This window comes from Corvus moneduloides, chromosome 17, assembly GCF_009650955.1.
Source record: "Corvus moneduloides isolate bCorMon1 chromosome 17, bCorMon1.pri, whole genome shotgun sequence".
Classification (NCBI taxonomy): domain Eukaryota; kingdom Metazoa; phylum Chordata; class Aves; order Passeriformes; family Corvidae; genus Corvus; species Corvus moneduloides.
Genome location: NC_045492.1, coordinates 14,582,343 through 14,606,501, shown reverse-complemented (window position 1 = coordinate 14,606,501; position 24,159 = coordinate 14,582,343). Strand labels below are relative to the sequence as shown.

At 44.3% G+C, this 24,159-nt stretch overlaps 1 protein-coding gene across 3 annotated transcripts; it reads left to right on the top strand.

Moving 5' to 3' along the window:
• Window positions 1–2,089: 2,089 nt before the first annotated feature.
• SLC9A8 (solute carrier family 9 member A8) lies at window positions 2,090–22,941 on the top strand. 3 transcript variants are annotated; one of them, XM_032126931.1, is made up of 16 exons: window positions 2,090–2,169; window positions 2,879–3,057; window positions 3,373–3,453; window positions 7,515–7,573; window positions 10,083–10,166; window positions 11,115–11,216; window positions 12,042–12,076; window positions 12,648–12,791; window positions 14,017–14,155; window positions 15,330–15,435; window positions 15,595–15,711; window positions 16,451–16,533; window positions 18,254–18,365; window positions 18,804–19,024; window positions 20,074–20,220; window positions 21,460–22,941. In XM_032126931.1, exons 1-16 carry the CDS (start codon window positions 2,162–2,164, stop codon window positions 21,589–21,591), a joined length of 1,749 nt encoding a protein of 582 aa, XP_031982822.1. In that variant the 5' UTR covers window positions 2,090–2,161; the 3' UTR covers window positions 21,592–22,941. The 3 variants fall into 3 exon arrangements, with proteins under 3 accessions (XP_031982822.1, XP_031982824.1, XP_031982823.1); XM_032126933.1 differs by lacking the exon at window positions 21,460–22,941 and adding an exon at window positions 20,680–21,453; XM_032126932.1 differs by lacking the exon at window positions 2,090–2,169 and adding an exon at window positions 2,556–2,795.
• Window positions 22,942–24,159: the final 1,218 nt, after the last annotated feature.

Below are 24,159 nucleotides of genomic sequence, written 5' to 3'. Positions count from 1 at the left end.
CTGGGATGCAGAGAATGAGTTAAAGCAGATGGGGGATTAGCAAACTGCAGATTGTCGGAAATTAGCCAGTGTGGAAAAAAAACCTTGGTCATAACTGTGGTAAGACTATCTAAGTAGGTCACCACAAAACCACATCAGATGAGCAAAGGAGGTGTAGCTTCAGTCTTTCAACATGAAACCAGACGTTCTTCAGCTCTGCCCTGCCAGTAACACGGAGAAAAACAGCTGCTGCCCAGGTCACTGGTTTTAAAATTCAGGCATGTTCATACCTATTCAAGTGGCTTTCACTTTTATGTAAATGAGTGTCAGTGTCTCTGTCATAAATCTGAAATTTCATTTGATTAAGTTCACAGCCGATATTTCAGAGGACCTTTAAAACAATCTGAGGCATTCAAATCAATATGTGTGTTTGTACAACTCCCCTTTTATTTCCGGAACTAGTCAAACCAGAAATGAACAGAAATGTGTGTGATGCTGTTATACACTGTCCTATGTCCCTGTCATCCCAGCATCTCAAACTTGCACAGACTGGATGGATGGATGTCCTCAACTGGCTTTGTAAACTGAAAGGTGCTAATTAGCCTCATTTTCCAGGATGCACAGGAGGCTTCAGAGACCCAACCCCAGCAGCTGCCTGGGCCAGGAGGGCATTTGAACTTAGACCAGATAAAGCTGATCTAAACTTTTTTTTAATTTGCTGATTAAAATCGCTAATTACTTACTCACTTATATTTTAATTCAAGTGCATTTTTACACTGGTTTTGAGGCAGTGGCCTTCTGATTCAGCTCAATGGGACTCGTCTGATGCTTTGTTCTTGCTATAAGGCCAGGCTGTGGCTGGGTGGTGAGAGCCATGGAGCAGCTGTGCCCTTGCTCAGGTCTGCTCAGCCAGTGAGAAGGGTTACGGGAGCTGCAGGTGAACATGTCTAATTTGAAAAGTCAGGATCCACTTCCCGCATTGAGGCGTCACAGAGTAGCCCTGATGTGATGCCTCAGCACACTTTTGCAGGCTTTATACCCAGGTGTCCAGAGCAGCCTTGGAAACAGCCCTGTGCCACCATGACCTCAATGGCAGCTCTGAGAGACAAGGAGCGATGGCGGCTCTGAGGGACAGGGAGCGATGGCGGCTCTGAGGGACAGGGAGCGATGGCAGCTCTAAGGACAGGGAGCGATGGCGGCTCTGAGGACAGGGAGCGATGGCGGCTCTGAGGACAGGGAGCGATGGCGGCTCTAAGGACAGGGAGCGATGGCGGCTCTAAGGACAGGGAGCGATGGCGGCTCTGAGGGCGGGGAGCGATGGCGGCTCAGGGCACGGGGAGCGATGGCGGCTCTGAGGGACAGGGAGCGATGGCAGCTCTAAGGACAGGGAGCGATGGCGGCTCTGAGGGACAGGGAGCGATGGCGGCTCAGGGCACGGGGAGCGATGGCGGCTCTGAGGGACAAGGAGCGATGGCGGCTCTGAGGACAGGGAGCGATGGCGGCTCTGAGGACAGGGAGCGATGGCGGCTCTAAGGACAGGGAGCGATGGCGGCTCTGAGGACAGGGAGCGATGGCGGCTCTGAGGACGGGGAGCGATGGCGGCTCTGGGCACGGGGAGCGATGGCGGCTCTGAGGACAGGGAGCGATGGCGGCTCTGAGGGCGGGGAGCGATGGCGGCTCTGAGGACAGGGAGCGATGGCGGCTCTGAGGGCGGGGAGCGATGGCGGCTCTGAGGGACAGGGAGCGATGGCGGCTCTGAGGACAGGGAGCGATGGCGGCTCTGAGGGCGGGGAGCGATGGCGGCTCTGAGGGACAGGGAGCGATGGCAGCTCTGAGGACGCGGAGCGATGGCGGCTCTGAGGGACAGGGAGCGATGGCGGCTCTGAGGGCGGGGAGCGATGGCGGCTCTGAGGGACAGGGAGCGATGGCAGCTCTGAGGGCGGGGAGCGATGGCGGCTCAGGGCACGGGGAGCGATGGCGGCGGTGCAGTCGCTGCCCCTGCCGAGAGGGGGCGCCCCACGCGCCACCGCCCCCGCGCGCAGCGCGGGAACCGTGACGCGCCCCGCGCGCGCGCCACGGCCCCGCTGTCACGTGACGCCCCGGTCGCGCGCGGCCGGACGTGCCCGCCGGAGCGCCGGAAGCGGCGGCGCGCGGGGCGCCGCGGGAGGCTGCGCCCGGCAAGATGGCGGAGTGAGTGCGCGGCGGAGGGGGCGGCCCGGGGCTGCGGGGCACGGCCGTGCCGTGCCGTGCCGTGCCGGGCCGTGCCGTGCCGTGCCGGGCCGGGCCGGGCCGGGCCGTGCCGTGCCGTGCCGGGCCGTGCCGGGCCGGGCCGTGCCGTGCCGTGCCGTGCCGGGCCGGGCCGTGCCGTGCCGTGCCGTGCCGTGCCGTGCCGGTATCGGTTCTGCTGCGGGGCACGGCCGGGCCGTGCTGTGCTGTGCCGTTCCTGCCGGGGGTGCCTCTCCCCGCAGCAGCGGCTCGCGGTGCGGCCGGCCCCGAGCGGCCCCCGCGGTGCCGAGGCTCCGGGCGCTGAGGGCTCCCTCCGGGCGCTGAGGGCTCCGGGCGCTGAGGCGCGGCGGGGCGCTGGCCGCGGGTTTGTTGGTGCGCACACGCTGCGGGGGCCGGTCGTGCCCTCGGCGCCAGACTTTCGGTGCGTCCCAGGCTGCGCTGCAGCGTGTTGGGTGTCTGCAGTGCGTGAAGCCACTCAGCAGTAATCCGCTCCATGAACGTGAACTTCCAGTATTTGTCTAGTCAGAGACTGCGTTTAAAAAACGACCGTAACGAGTTGGTCACCATTACGAGTTCAGCGTGATCTGGTGGTTGGTTGATGTGTGCATATCTGTAGCAGGCTTTATCATGCTGCTCCCATCCAGTATAATCACATATTATATTATCCTGACAGGTCTTCAAATGCCACCCATGAAGTCATCAATGCCACCCTCCACACTATGCTGGCTGCTACTACCAAGTTGGTGGCACCTACACCTCCCAAACCCATCCTTCCAGTTCAGACTGGAGTCCAGGCACAGCAAGAGGAACAGTCTAGTGGCATGACGATTTTTTTTAGTCTTCTTGTTATAGGTGAATGATGAACTGAAAGTCTGTTAATCTCTGTTAATTGTACTCTGTGTCTGAGGACATAGGCCAGCTCAAAATCATAGCGGTTTATTTCTCCTCTGGTTCTCTCTGTGAAGTGGGATTTTGCACAGGCACAGGGATTTAGAACATTTATGGTGGTGGGAGCTACTGCTTTGACTGGTGCTTCTTGGTTTATTGCCAAAGTGAAGTCTACTAAATCATTAGGAGAAGTTTGCTTGTGTATTCTAAAAATACTACTGAAAAGTATATTTTATTATTTTCTAACACTTTTGAATCTCCATTTTTTTCCCTTCACAGCCATTTGCATCATATTGGTGCATTTACTGATAGAATACCGCCTTCATTTTTTACCAGAGAGTGTGGCTGTTGTTTCTTTAGGTGAGTAGCCATGACATTTTTGTTGGATTTGTGTTAATCCAGGGACTGTCAGTAGTATGCACTGGAGATAATGCTCTGTTGTGTGTTAGCCATCACTAGAAAGATGCAGCAAACCAGATGCAGTGAAGAAAACAACTAATTAACAGAGTTAAATTGATTGAAGGAATAAAGAAATGAGCATACATGCAGAGACTGGCCCAGAAAAACGACACCTGTAGGGATGTCACTACCTGAGTAGTTTGGCATCTTCCTCTAGTTTGCATCCTCAGGGTGGGACAAGATGTGCAGCATTCCCTGGTTATGAGGCTCTGGCCTTCCCTTTGAAGTGGTACATGTGTTTATATTGGTGTTGGTAGAATTGTGTCTGAGTGTGGGATTTTAATGTAGCTGGGGACTGCAACTGTCCTGAAAACTCGCCTTAACTATCCCAGTAGTACCAAGACAAGAGCTCTTCCTATGGCTTGAGCCATAAAAGTGTCAATCTTCATGGAGATCAAGTGCTTACTTAATTTGGATTAAATCTGGAGTATTCCTGAGCCTGTAGTTTTATGTCAGGGTAATTTAATTTATTTGTATGCTGTTGCTCCTGATTAATAAATGTGTAAATGAGGAGCAAATCAGGCCAAATACATTCATTATTTTCTCTACATGCTGTCTAATGTTTAAAGAACCTGGTCTGAGTGTTCCCAGCACCAGTTTTTCAGCTGTGACTTGTCTTCAAGATTCTGTGGTATTTTTGCTTCTCTTGCTAGTGATGCTTTCACTGGCAGTTGTTCTAAAATTACAACAAGAAGACAAAGCTGCTCAGTTATAATCTGGATACAGCTCAAAGGACTGTATTACTGGTTGAGCAGGTAGATTTTTGACTATCCTGGGCTAGGCTGGTACCTTCTCTCATATTTCTTAACTGTATTTTTACACAGTTTCTCAATGGGAGCAAATGAGCTTTCTGGTGCTTGTCAGTAACTGAAGCTTTCTGGAAAACAGGGATCTTCTTGCATCCTGGGTGCTAGATCGAGAAAATCTTAGAGCTGTTACTTGGCAGAAAGAGAAGCATATTTTCCAGCAGTGTGACTCCCTGGATTTGTAGATAACTGGGTGTGGTGGAGACCACATCATGTTTCTCACACAGTAGGTTTTGGAGCTTCAAGCAGCATTCACTTGCAAAGCCCTATGTGAGTTTCAGTGTTTCTGTTTAACTGAAAAACAAACAGGTGGGTAAGGATCCTGTCCTAGTGCTGGGTGTTGCACACACCCTTCATCTTTATAGCAGCAACATCCTTCAGGCTTTTTTTTTTGTGCCTTTATGGTTCTGTACATGACACGGGTCCGAGCTGCTGCAGCTCATCCAGACTCACTTTGTCATCCTCACAGAAACCACACAGTGCTTGATTCACTGTTGACACACTTCTCTTTCCGTCCCTCCTTGCGTTGTTGCCATGGACTGGTGAGATGTCTAGTGAACGTATTTCCCAGTGTCCTGAAAGGTGCCAAAAGGACATTGCTATCCCTTCAGTATCCTTCCCCTTTGTGCACAAAAGCCCAAGTACAGGGTGTTGATTTGGCTTCAAATCAGGTTAGTTACCATGGCTGTTAAATAGCTAATCTAAATTAAGCATAATCCCCAATATAAAATGCAGCAGTATAGTGATTGCTCTTGCTGGCATAGCTTTGGATTTTCTTTGCTATCATTCCATGTATCCTGGGCAGTGTGGAGCAGAGGTGTTGAGCCAGCTTGTGTCCCTCTTCCTGCTGAGCTGTGCAGAGCAGCAGAGGCACAGTCATTCTCCTCTTTCTGTTTCTTGTTATTGGCATCTCAGCTGCAGGAGAAGGGTTTTAGCTGTTGGATTTAGTGTTGGTGTGTGCTGTGTTCCTGTAAGCCCCAACAAAATCCTGTTCAAGAAACAGCTTCTTGCCAGGGCTGTCGCTGCTACTCAGGGTGGGTCAGAAGGAGCAGGGCTGTGTCCCTTGTGTTCTGTTTAGAGGCCATGCAGGAACTTGCTCAGTTGGGTTTTGGGGTGAACCACAGCAGTCTGTCCCCCCAGTGAGGCGACATGATACCAGCAGATGCAATTCCTGTGAGTCAACAGGGTGTTATACCCAGGAGCAGCCCAGGTAACAGATGTCCTGTGTCATTTCAGCCTTATTTATTTAGTTTATAGACTCAGTCATACTTAAAGTACTCTCAGCCCTGGTGACAGGACTCAGCACCTGTATAATCACTGGAGTTGCCAGCTCAGTGCTGCTCAGTCACCCTCTGGTCCTGGTAATGCTCTGCACAGCTGCAAGAGCACAGCTTGAGTTTCAAGTATCCAGTTTTGCCAGCAGTGCCAGAAGTGAGGTGTGTCCTGTTTTGACTTGTAAATTAAGCAAATGTTCTCAGGAAGTCATTGAAGGCTAATAAAAGTGGCAGCAGAGAAGAGGGGTATGATTTTCACAAATGTTTTTCCTCCCATTGTCTAAGCTGCTCGGAAGCTTCCGATTTATGGTTTCTAGGGGGTGTGTCTCTGCTGCTGGACTGGGGGAGTGCGTTCTCTGAGGCTGGATTTTGATCCTCGTCCTTATAAGTTGCTGGAATTTCGTTGGTAACAATAGTTGCCAGAAATGTTTTTTCTCTTTGATTTGTTACTGAGTTTTAACATGTTCTCAGAAAAAATGAAGGTTGGTTGCAATAAAAAAATGCCTATAAAATTTTCCGAAAAATGAGGTATAGATTAGTAAGTCTTACAGACTTACCCTTCTAATTAGCCCCTTGACAGAATGGGCCTGCCTGATTTAATAGAACCAGCTGATCAAAAACTGCGTTCATTCATTTAGTAATAAAGGAAGAGTAGTTTGTAAATGTATGTGGCATGTGAGTGGCTGTATCTGTGTTCTGTCCTTCAAGGAACAACAGACCTTTGATGTTCCTTCATTAATGTTTTCCCCTTCCTTTCCATAGAAACTATTTCATGGAACAATTATTTCTACCCTCTGGGACTGATGCCTTCACAGATTTTTGTATAAAAGAAGGCTTAGGCCTCATGGCTTTGTGTGTGTGACACATCCATCAGGAGTAATCCATGTGATTCTGTTTGTGAGACGCTTTTGTTAGCTACAGCATGAGAGGAGGTCTCATGAGTTGAAGGAAAGCATGCTTAACATGAGTTACAGGAAAGCATACTTAAAGCTTCTCAGACACTTTGTACCTTTCATTTGGAGTATTTGACTTCTATGTCCCAGTGTTTGACTGTAAAGTCTCCATTCTGTAAATAATAAAACACAACTATGCAGAGACACAGATCTGAAATCTGACTAAAGACAAGTTCCCTATAACTACTTGAAAACAACTAATGACAGTTCATGAGTTATCTTCATGACTTCCAGAAGAAATATTGTTACAATTTTATGTCTTTATGTCTGAAAATGTATAGGAGGAAAGAGTACGATAACCTTTAACCATTGAGTTTGCAGTAGCCTTGATAAAATTATTTTATATTCAGATTATTTCTACATGACTTAAACAATGTGTAATTCATTTGGAAAATAGTTCTGACAGGGTCTCCACCCTGATCAGAGTTTGTTGCCTTCTTCATTGCCAGAAAGTGCTATGATTTCATTCAAACAAAATTCATTTCTGTGGAGAAGACTGATTTCATTTAAGCTGCTTCAACTGCAAATAATACTGAAATGACATGAAGCACAGATGCCTAACTATAACTTCCTGATTCTTCAGCAAGAAAGGTGGAATTTTATTTGAGTGCAGCTTAGATGAGAAGCGGTTTGAGTAGTTAAGCCTGTTACCTTTCTGAACCAGTGAGCATCACACTCTCAGTAGGTCTGTTTGGAGTTGGGATATCCCAAGAGACAATCTGTTGTGCAGGGAAGCTCTGGAATTATGTAACATGTTGGAAATTGGATATTTGGGTATTAAACCCAAAACTACTCCGTGTTTTCATGGTTTAGGAATGTAAGACTTGCTGCACTATGTTTTGCCTTGTTTTCACTTCTAAAACTTGGAGAGCTGATAAACAGTGATGTGTTTTGTGGCTATTTCAGAATGTTTTCTTATTCTCTCCTAGGTATCCTTATGGGAGCTTTTATAAAAATCATAGAGGCTCAAAAGCTGGCCAACTGGAAGGTAAAGTTGTAACAATTAATTTTTAATTGTAGAAAAATCCCTAAATCTTACGAAAAAGGCTTTGTAATACTCGATGTTTTGGAGGGCAAGTCCTAGCAGAAGTTTCTGCAAGAGCTGAAGTCTACAGTGAAGCAAGGATTTTGTCTCCTACCATTTAGCCACATTATCAAAGCAATGAACTCTTCACTATTCCTGCTTTAATTTGAAATCTTGCAGCATTTAAACTGTGATTTTGTTTCATAGCACCAAACAGTTTATTAGATCACTGAACTGATTGAAGTCACAGTGATTTGAATTGCCAGTTCTAAACAGGATTTATATCAGCCAGCTGAAAATCTTGGTCTGAGTAGTGAATTTTAATCCTAGCTTGCAGCTTTATATTTCTTGGCAGTTATTGCCCTAAAGGAAGATTTTTTTTTCTCCTTAGTTGAAATACATTAAAATGCATAGATTTTCATCCTGATGTAGCTTTTGAACTACATATTATACTCCTTTTTTTGTCAGCTAACTACACTGGTTCTGTGTACACTTGTTTAAACACTTACATAGCTCAACAGTCATGTTGTAATATTTCATTTTTACATATGAAGTCATTAGAAACAGTAGGGGCTGCAGTAGTTAGTGCTTTTTCATTCCTGATTTGTGTCAACTGGATTTGACTTAAAATTGAAAGTCAGTTAAATGGTCACAACATCAGCATTAAAATAGTTTCTTATTGATTAAATAAAATAATCTGAGTAAGATCATGTATGTAAGAAGGAAAAAGAAAGCTTTGTGCTCTGATTCGATCACTTGTTCTCCAAACACAGGAAATACTGATCACAGCTGGTGAATTATGTGGGGGTTTTTTGGGAAGTGTTGGTCATATCTTGGGAGGCACTGGGGAGCTGTGCTTGCTTGTGTTGTCAGCCAAGGTGAAAGGCCACAGATACCACATAGTTAATTTGCTTATTTGAGTTACTTTCACTGTAATAAAGCTTAGGTTTTAACGTAGGCTGTTGTAATTTTAGATATGAGATTTTCTAATCAATAATAATTATGGACTTTATTACATGGTTATAAATGGTTCTAAATATATTAAATACTTTTTGTTTATCTGATAAGATAAAAAAAAAATATTTAACTGCAGACTATATCCCTGTACAAAGCAAATCTTGGATCATATCCGTGCCCTAAAAATTTTGTAATGTAATTTCTAGTGATCACTCCTTGCTGAGTGTTCATTCAAGCTCACCACTGAGACCTTGTGCTTGCTGGTGGTTCTTGGCTAGCACAGCTGATAATCAGAGTCCTCGTGTTTTATTTTCCTCTGCTTCCATGCAGCACAAACACGGTCCTTCCTTTCCATTGTTCTCACTTCCTTGTCCAGCTCTGGTTTCAGGGGCTTTTAACAAGTGTAGTGACTCAGATCTGTGGGTTTTGTTCTGGTGCAGTTACTGTGCTGACAGAAGCAGGCAATGTCAGCCATCGATTCACAGGATTGCGAATGCACAATCATGGACTGGAGCATTTCAGTCTAAAGGATGAGTTTTGTTTTCTAAGCCCCCCAAATCCTTTAAGATGATTATCACTGGTACAGGCAGGAATGAGACTTTAAAGAGATGAGTACCTCTGTTTTGAAAGCTGGTGTTTGAACAGAGCAGTCCATCAGCTGTTTAACCTGGATTTAATCGGTGCTTGCGGAGGTGACAAGCTCTACCGTGTTCAGTGCTGGGGGGACCAGGAGGGAGTAAACAGGTGGGTAAAGAGACTGGCCCCCTCAGCTGGGATTCATTTGCCTTCTGTGTTTAGTCTGCCAGCAGAAAAACCAGGGTGCCAGGCTGGGGGTACAGCATGAGCAGTGTTAGCCAGGGGATAAGTGCCAAGGACTGAGGACACAAAAAAATAGCCTCTTACCTCATGGTGGGTTCCATTTATATCACTGTGATGGCAAAAAGGAACCATCAGAATAGTACCATTCAATTCAGGCAGAAATTACATTTGCTGAGAAGAATGCAGCCTCAGACCCCTCTGGTGGTGTGTCACCTGAGCCTGGTCACCTGCAGGGGCACGGGGCTGATGATGTGATTTCCTCTTGTCAGGTGATGAGTTTTCCAGTGAACCTGCCTAGTCCCAGCTAACCTGTTCTGTTCAAACAGTGGCCGAGAGGTCACCGTTCCTTGGCAGTCCTTACAGATTTCCAGACACTCAGATAAAGTGGCAATACTCTTTGTGGAAACAGGGAGATTTTTCTTTACCATAAATAACTTGTTTTCTATGCAGCTTTTTTGGAGATGGTAATTTAAAATAAGTAACTCCTAAATTTCTATCACTGGGTTGCAAAAGAACAATAGAAGTAGCTACCCTGGAATAGTTTACTGCTCTTCAGTCTTCTACTTTGTGATAAGAAGGGAGAAAGATTTTTCATTTTGCAACACTATTTTTTTTAATAGCTTTTCTTTTGGAAGACTTGGTATTATTTCAATAATGATGATATCCCTGAAATTAAAATTGATTTTTTTTCTTGCAGGAAGAAGAAATGTTTCGTCCAAATATGTTTTTTCTGCTTTTGCTTCCACCTATTATATTTGAATCTGGATATTCACTGCATAAGGTCAGTCCCTGCCAGACACTCATTTTGGATGTTGAGGTTTTGTTTGGAACAGATTCTGCTTTTAGTTGTGTTCATGAAGCTTACGATAATTGCATTAAATTCCATTATATTAATCATTAGGGAATTGAGAGTGCAAAATTTAAGCCTCTTCAAGCCAGAGTGCAGGGAGTGTAGCTTTGTTGCTGATAACAGTGCTGGCAAGGTGTTGGGTACAGCACAGTCGAGGTTTTCCTTGGCTGGAGAGGTTTCTTACCTCACCAGAGCTGTACACGTGCTGGTGTGAAGGAGAAGAAGTGGGAAGGAGTAGGATCAGAAGTGGGAAAGGTGGGGTCACTCCACAGCTAAAGAAGGAGAAAATGTGTGCAAGGGTTCTGACCCCTTGCCTGGGGGCCCGTGTTTCCGTGGGCATTTCTCACTGCACTCATCCTGGCCGAGGGGCTTTGGTGCTCCTGTGTGCAGCCTTTGTGCTCCAGCTGTGCTGCAGGAGAGGGAGGGAGCAGGGGCCATGGTGATACCAGGAGCTGGCACCAACACTGGAGATCTTTTCATACAAATCACAAGGAATGGACCAGCAACTGGGAAGTGTACAAGCCTTTTTCACATGCCCTATCTCCAACAGAGGGATTAACTTACACTTTTGCTAGGTGGGGAATATGTCAAAGTGCTGGTAAATATCCAGCTGTTTGCCTGAGGGTTGGGTTGTTGTTATGGTCCCAGACTGGGAATCAGTCCTGGGAATCAGAGGGAATTGCCATTGTCCTCGAGAGAGCAGCAGTCTCTTTAGGCAGATGGTGTGGATGTGTGTCCTGGGGTACCTGGAACCAAACTAATGAGCCTTTATAATCGGAAACCCAGTTGTGAATTAGAATCTAATTAAATGCAAACCCAAACACGAGTTTTCCCTCAGGTCATTTTTACTAATTTACTTATTTTATTACTGTGTTCCAGGGTAATTTTTTTCAGAACATTGGTTCCATCATTCTGTTCTCAGTATTTGGCACTGCAATATCAGCTTTCATTGTAGGTGGAGGAATCTATTTCCTGGGCCGGGTAAGACCTACTGCTTTGAAGCACTTAAGTTTATCTGGCTTGTTGTTTGAAAGTCCATTTTTCAAGAGCTGACAAGTATAGTGAAAGTGAATTCCTGTGTCACAAAGTCCAGTTCTCTGCTCTCACAAGGGCAGTGTTATACAACCCCTTCCATGATACTGCTGGAGAGGCCATGGGGTCTCCTTCCCAGGAAATGCTCAAAAGCTCTCTGGACATGGTCCTGGGTACCGTGTTCCAGGGACCTTGCAGAGCAGGCAGGGTGGAGCAGGTGCCCTCCGTGGTTCCCTCCAACCTGAGCCGCTCTGTGACTCTGTGACACAACATGCTTCATGGGAAAAGCAATTAAGAATTGAGTTTTACTTTTTTGTAACTTCCGCAATCTTCCTGTTGCAAGGCTGTTCCAAAACCTTTGTTCTCTAGAGCCATCTTATACTCTACAATATTAAATTTGTTTGTTCTCTCAATATTTTTTTTGCTTCTGTGATTTGGTGTTTCCCATTGATTACATATAGACACAGATATTTGTCTTTTCTCTCAGACTTCATTCTGGTAGGCTAAACATTCTATACTTTCCTCTTTGCCACTCAGATTTATTTTCCTTTGAATGTCTTGGTTACTCTACTCACCTGACTCTGCCCTAGTTCCCTGATCTTGGGTGACCAGAATTGTAGCAGCAGATCACTGTTGGTGGGCAGTGTTAAACTGGATAACATCACTACTGTGGATTTTTCTTAATAATGAACTCAGGATTTGATGAATAGTTTGGTTTTTAAGAACAGTGGAACACCACAGTTGATTGTGATTATGTTCTACCTATTCTTTCAGGCTGATGTAATTTATAAACTCAACATGACAGACAGGTAAGCTCTTGGGGAAATGGTATAGTATATGAAATGAAGCTTGCTTTCAGGATAGCTGTAGGTGGGAAATGCACTGCAGTTGGCCACCTCTTTTGGTTAGTGTTTAGATTGCTGAGATTCAACATTGTGTATGAAACTAAGAAATAGATGGAACACTTCTGTATCCTATTTATTACGCCCTTATTTCCAAATAGTGTTGGATTATACTCCATTCTATTGTGTTCTAGTCTATTCTGTTCTGTGCTCAGTGATTTCTTTAGACAGATACTGGGTATTTTAACCAAACGTTAACATTTGTAAACTTGGATTAGTTGGTATTATTAATATAGGTAATAAGGGTATAACTTCCCTGTCCAAATCTTCTCTTAAAAGACAGAATAAATTTTTCAGTGTCAGTAATGTAGATTTTTTCAAGAACTTGGCTAATGGCCAAGTTCTTATGACTGGAAAGGGAGCACAGCTTATCACTGTGTGGAAACTGTAACCTAAATGGGCTTTGTTACTGTTGTTCATGTAAGTTACTAGGTAGGTATTTTTCTTTCATCTACTTTCCTCTTTTGTGTTCTCCCAGTTTTGCATTCGGCTCTTTAATATCTGCAGTTGACCCTGTGGCTACTATTGCCATTTTCAATGCCCTTAATGTGGATCCTGTGCTTAACATGTTGGTTTTTGGAGAAAGTATTCTCAACGATGCAGTCTCAATTGTCCTGACTAAGTAAGTGCATTGGAGCCAGACATGTTTATGGAAGCAGTAACTACCTTGTTTTCTGTTAGTTTTTTGGATATACAGTAATTCTTCCATCTCCATTTGGAACAAATCATGTATTTCTGGTGTAAAGCTGAATCTTGTATGGTGCTTCTGTGTAAAAAGCAGTCCATAACATGAACTGTATAGGCAGAGGACAGTAAATGGTTGCCTCATTACCGCTACCTCAGTGCCTTATCTCATTGGCCTCAGATAATTGATTGCTTTCTAATTCCATTCATTTATCAGCTCTCCTTCCATCTGAGGGTCCTGACGACAGGAACCCCACATGTCACCTGTCAGGCTTGGCACAGAAATATTCACCTTGTAGAGAGCAGCTCAGTCTCTGTGCCATTGGCTTATGCCCAGGGTCCCACTGGCCAGCATCCATGCAATAGGGTTATGTTTATGTTGGGGCTACCACGGGAAAGAGGAACATCCAATATCCTTATCTTTTGCCCATGATAATTCTTTGGGTCTGAAAGAGTAAAAAATTGGTAGATGTATCTTCATGTTATTGCTGAAGCTGATAGATGTGACTGAATGTATAGAAGGAGCAGCTGTACCAAGCAGGCAGCGGAGTCAGAGTAATTTTCTAATGAACTAATTGCTTTTACTACAGTTGTGGTGCTTTTAGGGAAGACCCTGAAGGCTAAAAGCAGCCAAAAGGAACACTGGTTTTCTTTGCACAGAATTTCCATGAAATACATTCCTGAAATTCAAAGAGGTTTCTCCCATTTCCTCCTAAGAGCTGCTGTGTTTTCTTTCAGTGACCTTCTTGTCTCTCATCCACACCTAAATATTTGATGAGAGTTCTTCCTGTTCATTTGTTCTTCTCAGAGGATCACATGAGTTTTTACTGCTGTAAAATGTGTTTCCTTTTCAAAGTTTGAACATTGTTTTGAAATACTGGGCATCACCATAGCCTATTTACGCCATTCTGGGATTCTTCAGAGGAGCAATGCTGGATTTTTAGCAGAATTAGGTTTCCCTTTGGGGATTACACTAAGGCTTGATTTAACATCTTTTGACATTCCTCTTGTTATATATATCACAGTAAAAGCCTTTTAAGAGTGGTAGCAACAAAGAAATGGGAGTCTTTTTTGTTGTTATGCTCAAAAGATGTTTGATATTTTTGGATCCAGGCTTGGAATGTATAAGCATTTCTTGTTATTTCTCTTTTAATTGTATCTAGCACAGCAGAAGGTTTGACAAGAGAAAATATGTCAGATGTAAGTGGATGGCAAACCTTTCTACAGGCACTGGGATACTTTCTCAAGATGTTCTTTGGCTCTGCAGCACTTGGCACACTTACTGGTCTTATTTCTGCATTAATATCCTTTTTTAATCTTGGTGATATATATGTATACATTGGTATACAACTGCAACATTCTAATAGTATTTTTTTTCTCGTCTTCTCCAGCATTTCTTAGAGGGTATTTCTTGTTAGACATTATTTTGTTTTTATGTTAGTGTGCATGGATGTGTATTAAAAGTGGCATCAAATTTTTATGAACATAATTAAGGTCTGACATGTTGTATAATAGCTTATGTGCATTGGAGTGTTATAAGATATGGTAATTGTTTTGTAAATTCAAAATATATTAATTCCATTTCAATACCAATCCATTTTAGCAAGCATATGGCTGCTTTTTTACATACATAAAACAGTTAATTAAAAAGAAAAAAAAGCTGCTTTTCCCGAGGGCCTTTGAGTCAGCCCAGCTCATTTGTCCCTATGGATCATGTGCAGGCAGCTGAATGCAGACACTGTTCTGTTTGGATTTACCCTGGGTTATATTTTGCCTCTTCCACTTCCATGAGTTGGTTGCGAAACAACCCAGGAGCTCCTCTCTGAGATCAGGAAGGCTGTTTGCTGTAGCCCAGACACCTTTGTTACTTTTTGGGCTTGTTCAATGCTAGCTCTGACTTCAGTTTATGAGGTCTGAGCTGTTCAACAGTTGCTCATGTCAGCTGCCAAACACTTTGTTTGTAAACAACAAGAATAGAATGTTTGATTAAATACAGACATATCTCCCATCTTGGTTCATCAGCCTAATTCAAGAAACTTTTAAATTATTCCATACATCACAACCAAAGAGGGAGACAGATGTTCAACACTTCTTCGACTTGTATCTAAATGATACTAAGTCAAAGAGAAAAGCAGCTTAATTGCCCTGTACAGTTATTTGTGCCTCAGAAGTATTTGATTTACCTGTTGTTATCAGTATTGTAGAGGCACATCAGTAACAGATCATTTTTTGTCTCTAGCTCTGTCTTCTGACAGACTTCTACCAGCAGTAGCTTCTATAAGAAACATTCCTCATACAAGAAGTTACTAATCTTTCCATACTTGAGTTGAACTCAAGGCCAATGTGTAGATTTTATTGGCTATTCAGAGGAGAAGTACATTAAGTATAATAATTGTTTTGTAATGGAATGAACACATCAAAATATTTCTTTGATTTATTTCTTAATTTCCTTTTTCCATAACGTTTCCATGTGTACGTACTAAAGCACATTGATTTAAGGAAGACACCTTCCCTAGAATTTGGGATGATGATTATCTTTGCTTACCTTCCTTATGGACTTGCAGAAGGTATCTCACTCTCGGGTGAGTAGCAAAATGAGTTCTGACCACACTGTTTGATATGTTAAAATATTTATATATTGCTGTAGAAACAAGTTTTGCCTTGTGAGAAGATGACTCTGGAGGGTCTCAGCAGTAAATCCTTGCAGAGTCTTCTGCTGACTGCCACATTCTTGCCCACAGGTATCATGGCAATCCTGTTCTCTGGCATCGTGATGTCTCACTACACACACCACAACCTGTCCCCGGTGACACAGATCCTGATGCAGCAGACACTCAGAACTGTTGCTTTCATGTGTGGTAGGTGCTGCCTGCTATTAAATCTGGTATTAACAGTTTAAAATTTAGTTTGCATGGAACGGTCATTCTGTTGAGAGCAGCAGAGATGTGAATTTGCATCCAGGCATTTGTGTGTCAATGGTGCTTGTCTTTAAGAGAAGAGAGTGGAGGCTGGAAGGCACTCAAAAGTCACCTTTCCTGCCACACTGGATAAAACATACAGTAAATCTCTCTCCCATCCTGCAGGCTCCTGCGAAGATTTGCCATGAGATTGATGACCAAATAGAGATCTATGACTCGTGTATTCCTCTGGTCTGTTTTTAGTTCTAGTAGATGAGGGTTGAGTGTTTTGGTTTTTTCTTTTTGTTTTTTTTTTTAATATAAAAATCTACTTGCAAAAACAGTAACTTCACATATGGAGAAGTTTTTGGAAGTAGTGGTACAAGCAGCTCAGAGTCCTAGAGCCTTTCCAGTTCCTTTTCAAAACCAAACCTTTGAAGAAATGACATGTTCCTGTATTACAAATATGTCCCAGATTTCCGGGGGCTGCCATGAATGAATTCTGCATTGTTTGCAGGAGGGTGCAGCGTGATCAGGGAGTGGCTTTGCTGCAAACTGAACCACTCCTTACCTGAGCACCAGCAGCTCTGCAGGGTTTGGTCAGGAAATGCCTTTTCATGTACTGTATGTAGTAATTAATAATAGGAGTAGAAAAGGTTTTCTAGAATTCTTTATTTACTATGTGATTTCTCTTTTTCAGAAACGTGTGTTTTTGCATTTCTTGGCCTGTCAATTTTTAGTTTTCCTCACAAGTTTGAAATGTCCTTTGTCATCTGGTGCATAGTAGGTATTTACTTTCTTCCATGCCGTTTAGATACATTTTTGGTATTGGGGAAGGGGGAAACACCTTACAGTTAAAAGATTTTAGAATAATTGTTACAATTTATAGGTTTTTATAAAAAGACTTCCGTATTTTTGTATATTGCACAAAGTTAATGCTCCCTAATAGCATGAAATTATTCTTCTTGGTCTCAGCACTTTGGTGTACAAATACATCAGTCTTTTGAAATTCCCATCAGCTGGTATTTTGAAACCCTTCTGTATAAGATAAGTAAAAACAATGAAAAGAACCTTGCTTGTTTTGACACTATTAGAAATCTCAAAAGATGTTGAGATTATTATCCATAACCATTCTGGTTATTTTACCAGAAAACAATCATGAGTTTTTACCTGTCTTTGGGTTCCCACAAATGATCTGTTTGAATGGGCAGTTCATAGCAACTCCAGTGCAAACCAGTATCAAACTCTGCTCCTTCGTCTCCCAGCACTGCAGCTTTTGAGTCTTTCTTTCTCATATATTGTTGCAGTTTGTTTATATTAACCAATTTAGTCCATGCATGACTTCATCTCTCTGAGTTCTTCAGAGGAAGTCCTTACTCAGGCCTTCTTCAACGTGTTCATTCTCTGACTCCTTTCCTAATTCTTTGTCTTTCTCCCCATTTCAGCGCAGCTTAGTGCAGTGACACTGAGAGTTACGTTTCACGTGGGCGTTGCCTCCACCTGTTGCCATTGTAATGGCTTAATATCAGCATGAAAAGTATGTTCCCTTTTGCAGAGTCCAGTGAGGGCAATGTGGATCCATTTCCAGTTGTGTACAATAATGTACACTGACCCATTTAATGCATGGTTCAAGGGAAGAATTGTTATCTACAGCTTCCTGATAGGGATATCAGCACAGGGAACTGCTCTGCCTGCATTACACCCAACTTCCCTATCTAATATGTATCTAAGGTGTGACATTTCCATCTGTGTAGCAATGCCCTCTCAAGTGTAATGCAAATTGTGTAATTTTGGGGTGATTCATAAAGGAAAACAGCACAGCCCTTCAAGGATCCTGCTGACTAATGGTAGGATATTTACCTTATCAAGGTCTGTTTGTAGTGGAGCTTAAAAAGAATGCTCTGGGAAAACCTTGCCTTTTTCTGAGTTAAAGTTTTCACTGTGTTTGTTAATTGTTTACCATTAAATCAATAGTCCTTTTTTTTTATTTTCTACTCTCAAAGTGTTGCTTCAGTTTGGGGTATGTTTTATTGCCATACCCAGGGAAATGTTGAGAAACAGCCTGATGTGCTGTTTGTTTTGCTTCTGGCCTTTCTGAGCAACTGGGCCACAGGGAGACAATAGAAATACCTTACTGCCTCTTGGCTGCTGTGCCAAGGGAATGATTAAAGGAGCTGAACTGGCTGAACTGAGGAGTACTTTTACCTAAAGTAATTCTTAGTCTCCCTGGAATGCCTCCTGGGTTCCATTTATTTATTATAAATAAAGCAGCCTGGTCTCCATCAGTGACAAGTCTGATTTAGTTCCAGTTAAGCAGACAAAATGTTTCAAGAGTAAAATTCCGCAATACCCTGTGCTGAGGGGTTTCTCTCTGTTTATGGAGCAGCACACCTTCCTATGAGCAAAAAGAGCATATTCACCTTCCCATGTAAAACCAGCTGCAACGGGGGCCTCATGGATGTAACACATCAAATGGTCTTTTGCTTTTATTTCTGTTTTTCAGGTGCTGGTTCTGTTTGGTAGAGCAGTGAATATTTTTCCGCTTTCCTACTTACTCAACTTTTTCCGTGATCATAAAATCACTCCCAAAATGATGTTTATCATGTGGTTTAGTGGTAAGTTAAAGCTCAAAATACTGAAAACCAGAAAAAATGTTTTATCTTTTCCATTGTGTGGCCCACTCTAGGAGGAACTGGTTTTTTTCATTGGTTGAGCAAACTCAACTGAACATTTGCACTATTCTGAAACCCAAGTGCAACAGAAATGTTATCTTTCCCCTTTGCACTGGAGGACTTTGCTCTGGCGAGCCCCATGAAAGCTTTTCTACATAGAGGCTGCTTGTCTCTCTAGGCCTAACAGCTTCACGGCTTGAACAAGAGTGTCTGAAGTGCTCAGACTTGTTTTAGGGTGGTAACCAAGTGATAGATAATGGGTATGCCATAGGTCTGTAAAAAACCTTTTGAAGGTGGTGAATTGCTGTAGAGTTCTCTGGGTGCTCAGGACTCGTGTCGCTGTTGATTGACTCTCCCTTGCTGCCCTGTTCTCTCCCTGAGGATTACGTGGTGCCATTCCCTATGCCCTCAGCCTCCACCTGGGCCTGGAGCCCATCGAGAAGCGGCAGCTCATCGGCACCACGACCATCATCATCGTGCTGTTCACCATCCTGCTGCTGGGAGGGGGAACCATGCCCCTCATCAGGCTCGTGGACATCGAGGACTCCAAACCACGCAAGAGGAACAAGAAGGACGTTAATCTTAGCAAGACAGAGAAGATGGTTTGTTTGGGGTTTTCCTTCAGAGGATCACTGGGGTTTGGTGGGGAGTTTTTTTCAGGTTAAACATTTTTCAGGACTAGTACATAATTTTTTACTAAAATGTTAGATGAAGGCAGTAGAAAAAACCAATGTAGTAGGAAAAAGCCAAGCAATATAATTTCAAAATATCCCAAAGACAGAGTTTGGTAGTGTTTACTCAAAATATGTGTTTGGACAAGGGGAGGAGAAATAGTCTCTTAATTCGATCCAATTATAAATTGATCTATGGGAATTAAAGTAACCCCTGCAAAAGCATAAAGAAGATGATAGAGGATTGAGTCATATACTGAGAGAAAGTAGTTGGTATAGTGTGAGACAGAAGTTAATCATAAAAGGCAGATGGAAATCATTTTGAAAAAGTCAAAGGCCATGAGAAGGTGGTAACAACAGCCCCCTCTGACTGGACTTTATTTTGAAGCAATTTCTGGCAAAGCAAGAGATCTGACAAAGCCAACAGCCACTCTGGAACCGCTTGTGCAAAAGACTGGAGAATATGAAGTATCACAGGACATTTTTTGCCTGTTTTTCCCTAAACCATTGAAGAGTATATACAGGGTATTGTTCTCTAGGATCTTAAGATCATTTTCTCTTTGCATGAGGTCGACTGTAGTCTTTAGAATTACCTTGAACTGTCCACACAAGGAAGTGCAGGAAGAGTGCAGGGACAGCGCGTGTTCCACACAGCTCGTTTTCAGTGGCACAATGACAGCAGTGGTGCTTGCTGGATGAAAGCATTGTCCAGCTCACAAGAGAAAACCTGCACAGTAGAAACCTGCTCTCAGCAGTAGCGACAATAGAAAACATGGAACATTTGAGGTGGCTCTGGGATTCGATGGCTGAACAGACTCATACAGCCCCCAGCCCTGCAAGGCTGGGGTGGGGATCATTTCCATATTGTTCCAGCATGGCAACTGGTTGTGATAAGGGAGACCACAGAGCAGGGGCTGAAGCAGGGTGGTGGGATGACTGCCACTTCTCTTGGGTTATTCCAATATTTGTGATTTTTCTAGGGAAACACTATAGAATCTGAGCATTTATCAGAGCTCACAGAGGAGGAATATGAAGCCCAGTACATAAAACGCCAGAACCTCAAAGGGTTTATGCGGCTGGATGTCGAGTATTTGAATCCTTTCTTCACCAGAAGGCTCACACAAGAAGTAAGTCTTTCTCATTTTCTTGAAGAAGAGAAACTGGTCGAATTGGTTGTTGCCCTCAGTACCACACAGGGCTCATCATGCAGCCATACAACTTGTGTGGGGACAGTGGGACATCTGTGTATTGCTCATGCATAGAGCAGCTGTAATGAACAGCTGCTTTGTAAAAGTGCAGGTTGAACTAAATGAGCATCTCAGAGCTACCCCAGATAAACTTGGTGTATGGATTTGTTGAACTTCCCTTTAATCGTGCAGAGAACCATGAATGGCATCAGGAGTCACTGGCTGCTGCTGCTGCTAGAAAAAGCTGCTGCCACTCCGGCAGAGGTTTTAAAGTGCTGTCACATACAGTTCCTGCCTCTTACTGTCAGTGGTCCTGTGACTTCTGGAGCTGTGATGTTGCTGCAGAGTGCAGTTTCTGTCTTGGAAATAGGCACCAGCATTGTGCCCTTCACTTTGCAGGCTGCTCACTGGGTACCAAAGCTCTGAGGCTGTAAATGCAAAACAACACCTGACTGAACGTGTAACGTACCAATGAGTGGCTCCGAGGTATAAATACTGTGCCTTTTTCACTCTCATGCTTCAGAAATCTGAGGCTCCTTAGTCACAGAATTCACTGTTTTTCCAATTTCCCATGGAAGCATTTTGGCTGTGGAGCTGATAATTTTGTGTAAGTGCACATTCCATCTTCCTAGCCTGCTCAAAAGTACTGTTTTTCCTCTTGTTTTGTATTTTTCAAAAGTACCCTTTCTGCACTTTCCTACAAAAACTAAAGTAATTTATTGCAAAACCAGAAAGGAATCAAGAAACCAAAGTAAGCATCTGATTTGTAGTTCGTAGCCAAAAGCACAGGCTGCCATCCAGATTGCAGCCAAAGGCTGGAAGAATAAGCATGTGAATCACCGCAGCAGGCCACAAGCTTCCCAGTGTCCCTGGGAACATGAGGAGGAGAGTCAAAGCCAGGGCCTCCAGACAGCATTAGGATTGTTGAAACACACAGAGCAGGACTGTCTAGAGAACACAGGTAAAAATACCCATCATCAAAACTGGCATCTGTAGCAATAATTACTGACTGAGCACTTGATAAATATTTTCTGGTGGGAAACAGAATGGCTTTGTGTGCTCAGAGACCAGGAGCAGATTATTTCCTAAGGAATATGCCCAGCTGTGGTCCTGCTTTGCCCTGACACTGAAGGGGTGTTGCAGCAGGTGACAGAGTGCCCTGGTTTGCCTTTGCCCCAGGACTTGCACGACGGGCGCATCCAGATGAAGACCCTGACCAACAAGTGGTACGAGGAGGTGCGCCAGGGCCCCTCGGGCTCCGAGGACGACGAGCAGGAGCTGCTGCAGCAGAGCGGGGCGGGAGCGCACTGAGCTCCACCGGGGCCTCGCTGAGGGGCCCAGGGCCCGACTGCACGGGAGCTGCAATCCAAGGGTGAATGTTCACATTTCAGACGTGTCACGTGCTCCTTGTTTAGGTAAAACCCACAGCTCTGCTGTTACTGTTCAGGAAGGGAAACCCACAAGGGTCAGACACTGGACGGCCTGAGGGAAGAACCTTTTGTTCAGACTTCACTGCATAGCAATTCCATGCAGTCTGTTGAAAAGCAGAACCATCTGCCATGAAATGATGACATTGTTAATGGGGGGGCTTCTTCTCATCCCAAAACCTGCTGTGACCACACGCTGCAGTGCAGGGCCTCTGTGTGGCTCTGCAAAACAGAACAAATTGCACTTTACCTTTTATATATGTATATAAAAGTATATTCCTTCACAGCATGAAGAGTCTTGGCAGTTTATACTGTGAATTTGTTTCAGCACTAGTGAGGGAATCTGACTGGAAGAAACCTATAGTTTATGGGATTTGCACATTTTGAACCCAGAAAAGATCCATACCTTGACAAGAGCAGATGTTGCACATCTGAAAATCACCTCTGAAAACATAAGTTTTGTCACTTAAGAAATTCTTGATTTCTGTTTTATGGGATTTTTTGGTTTTTATACTAAGGGATCTAATCCATAGTACTGATTATGGCATGGTTTTGGGGGAGTGGGGGCCTGTGACAGCACAGAACTGCATTTGAAATTCTAGTTTATTTTCTTTGGCTAAAGCCAGTTGCATTTGGATTTCTGTAATTGGCAGTTGCTCTTTGCCGGCACTTTGGCTTCAAATCTTAGAAAAGAGCAGCTTCTATTTTGGCTAATTTATGAAGTGTCCCTAACACTCCAGAATTCACCAGTGGAAGTTTTAAGCTTCAGTGGAAGCAAAAGCGACGTGTACATGAGGAAAAAGAGCCACAAAAGCTAATCCAGGTACAGAAAGATTAATATTGCACGTGGCTGAAGCAGCCTCTGCTGGAAGTGCCAAACAGCTTCCATTAAGCTGTCCCATTTTTCTCTTCTGCTTACACTGTTTCAGAATCCGTGGTATCACTGCATTTGTTCTCCATGGCCCAGTGTTTGCTCAGCGTTGCCAACACCTGAACTTGTGTTTGTTGCACATTTGCCATGGTGACACACACAGCACTTTGCTCCCACTGCAAATTCCTCCTTGGTCATTTGCATATTCACTGTCGGGATGTGAATTACATCTGACATGCAAATGCACGTTTGTTTCTGAAGGCGTGAGACTTAGTTTGGGTCTGGTTTTGCTACTGAGATTTTTAATCCACTGCTTACCTAGTGGGAGAATAAAAGTTGAAGAATGTATTTAGAAATCCTGAACCTGCTGTCTGAGCAATTTTTCAGAATACTGCATCTTGGTCCCCTGCTGCCCCTTCCCTGCCTGTGGAAAGGGACTCACTGCTCGTCCCAGAGCTGAGACCTGCACAGCTGGGGCTGAGCGGGCTGTGGAAGCCATCGGTGCTTGCTTGATCCGTCGGAAGATCTGTGTGAAAATCGGGCTTTTTGTCACCCTTGTAGACCCCAGCAGGCTGAATTAAACTTTAGTTACCCATCACTCCTGCTGCATTTCTCACCTTGAGCCTTTAAGCCCAGGAGCTGCTGGAAGGTCCCTGAGAGCTTCTCCTCAGGTGTTCGGTGGTGGAGCTGCTGTCCCAGCGGGGGTAGCACGGTGCCTCAGTCCCGCTGCCGTGCCCGGTTCCCCGCGGTTCCCGGTGCCTCCCGGTGCCTCCCGGTGCCTCCCGGCCGCACCTGCCGTCAGGTGCGCTGCTCGCTCTCGCCCTCTGGCGGCGGCGCCGCGCCGGGACACGGCGGCTTCCCGGGAAAGCGGCAAGTGACGGCTGGGGCGGAGGGAATCGCTCTGGAGCGATTCCGGTGAAGACACGTGGGATGGTTCGGTTTAAACCCAACTATTCTAAAACTTAACATAATATTACATTTGTCAAAACTTGGAATGAAGTGTGTATTCTGAGAGAGCAAAGCTAACTCCCATGTTTTGGACCAAAAGAAGTCTTTACCATAGCGCCCAATTCTCATATTCATTTATCAATACAATGGCTTTCCTGTCAGTCACTTCACAGTTTGGAGTTCTTCACTTAATATGCTTATAAAAGAAAAATTCTTCTTTATTGACTTGCCTGGCAGTTACTTTAGATAATTTCCTATTTTATCAGGCCACTATTAAACTCTAACCCTCTTTCCACAAGCACTAGCTCCCCGTCCTAACTTGGTGTCATCTGCAAATCTGTGCACGAGTGAACTTGATTTCCTAACGCACTCAGTGAAGGGCCCCAGAAGCTGAAGCAGAGGTTGCTGCCTGCAGAGCCCCAGGAGCTGCTGCTCAGTGGGCTCTGGCTGATCCTCCAGGCTGAGGAGATGCTGCTTTACTTTAAACACCAAAGCACCGACGGGCTGTTTCCACAGCCTAATTCCAAAGCTGCCACAACCAAGAGTCCTTCCCTGCCCTTCAGGAGCTCAGCCTTTGGGAAGCCAGAGCAGAGCTCCGACCTGTGCTGATTAGACACCTTTAGCCTTTTCCCC

Excerpts from the sequence above, each read along its gene's own strand:
- SLC9A8 (XM_032126931.1), top strand. Across the intron at positions 11,217-12,041 it reads GAATCTATTTCCTGGGCCGG|GCTGATGTAATTTATAAACT; the intron begins GTAAGACCTACT and ends CTATTCTTTCAG. Across the intron at positions 14,156-15,329 it reads CTGGTCTTATTTCTGCATTA|GTACTAAAGCACATTGATTT; the intron begins ATATCCTTTTTT and ends TTCCATGTGTAC.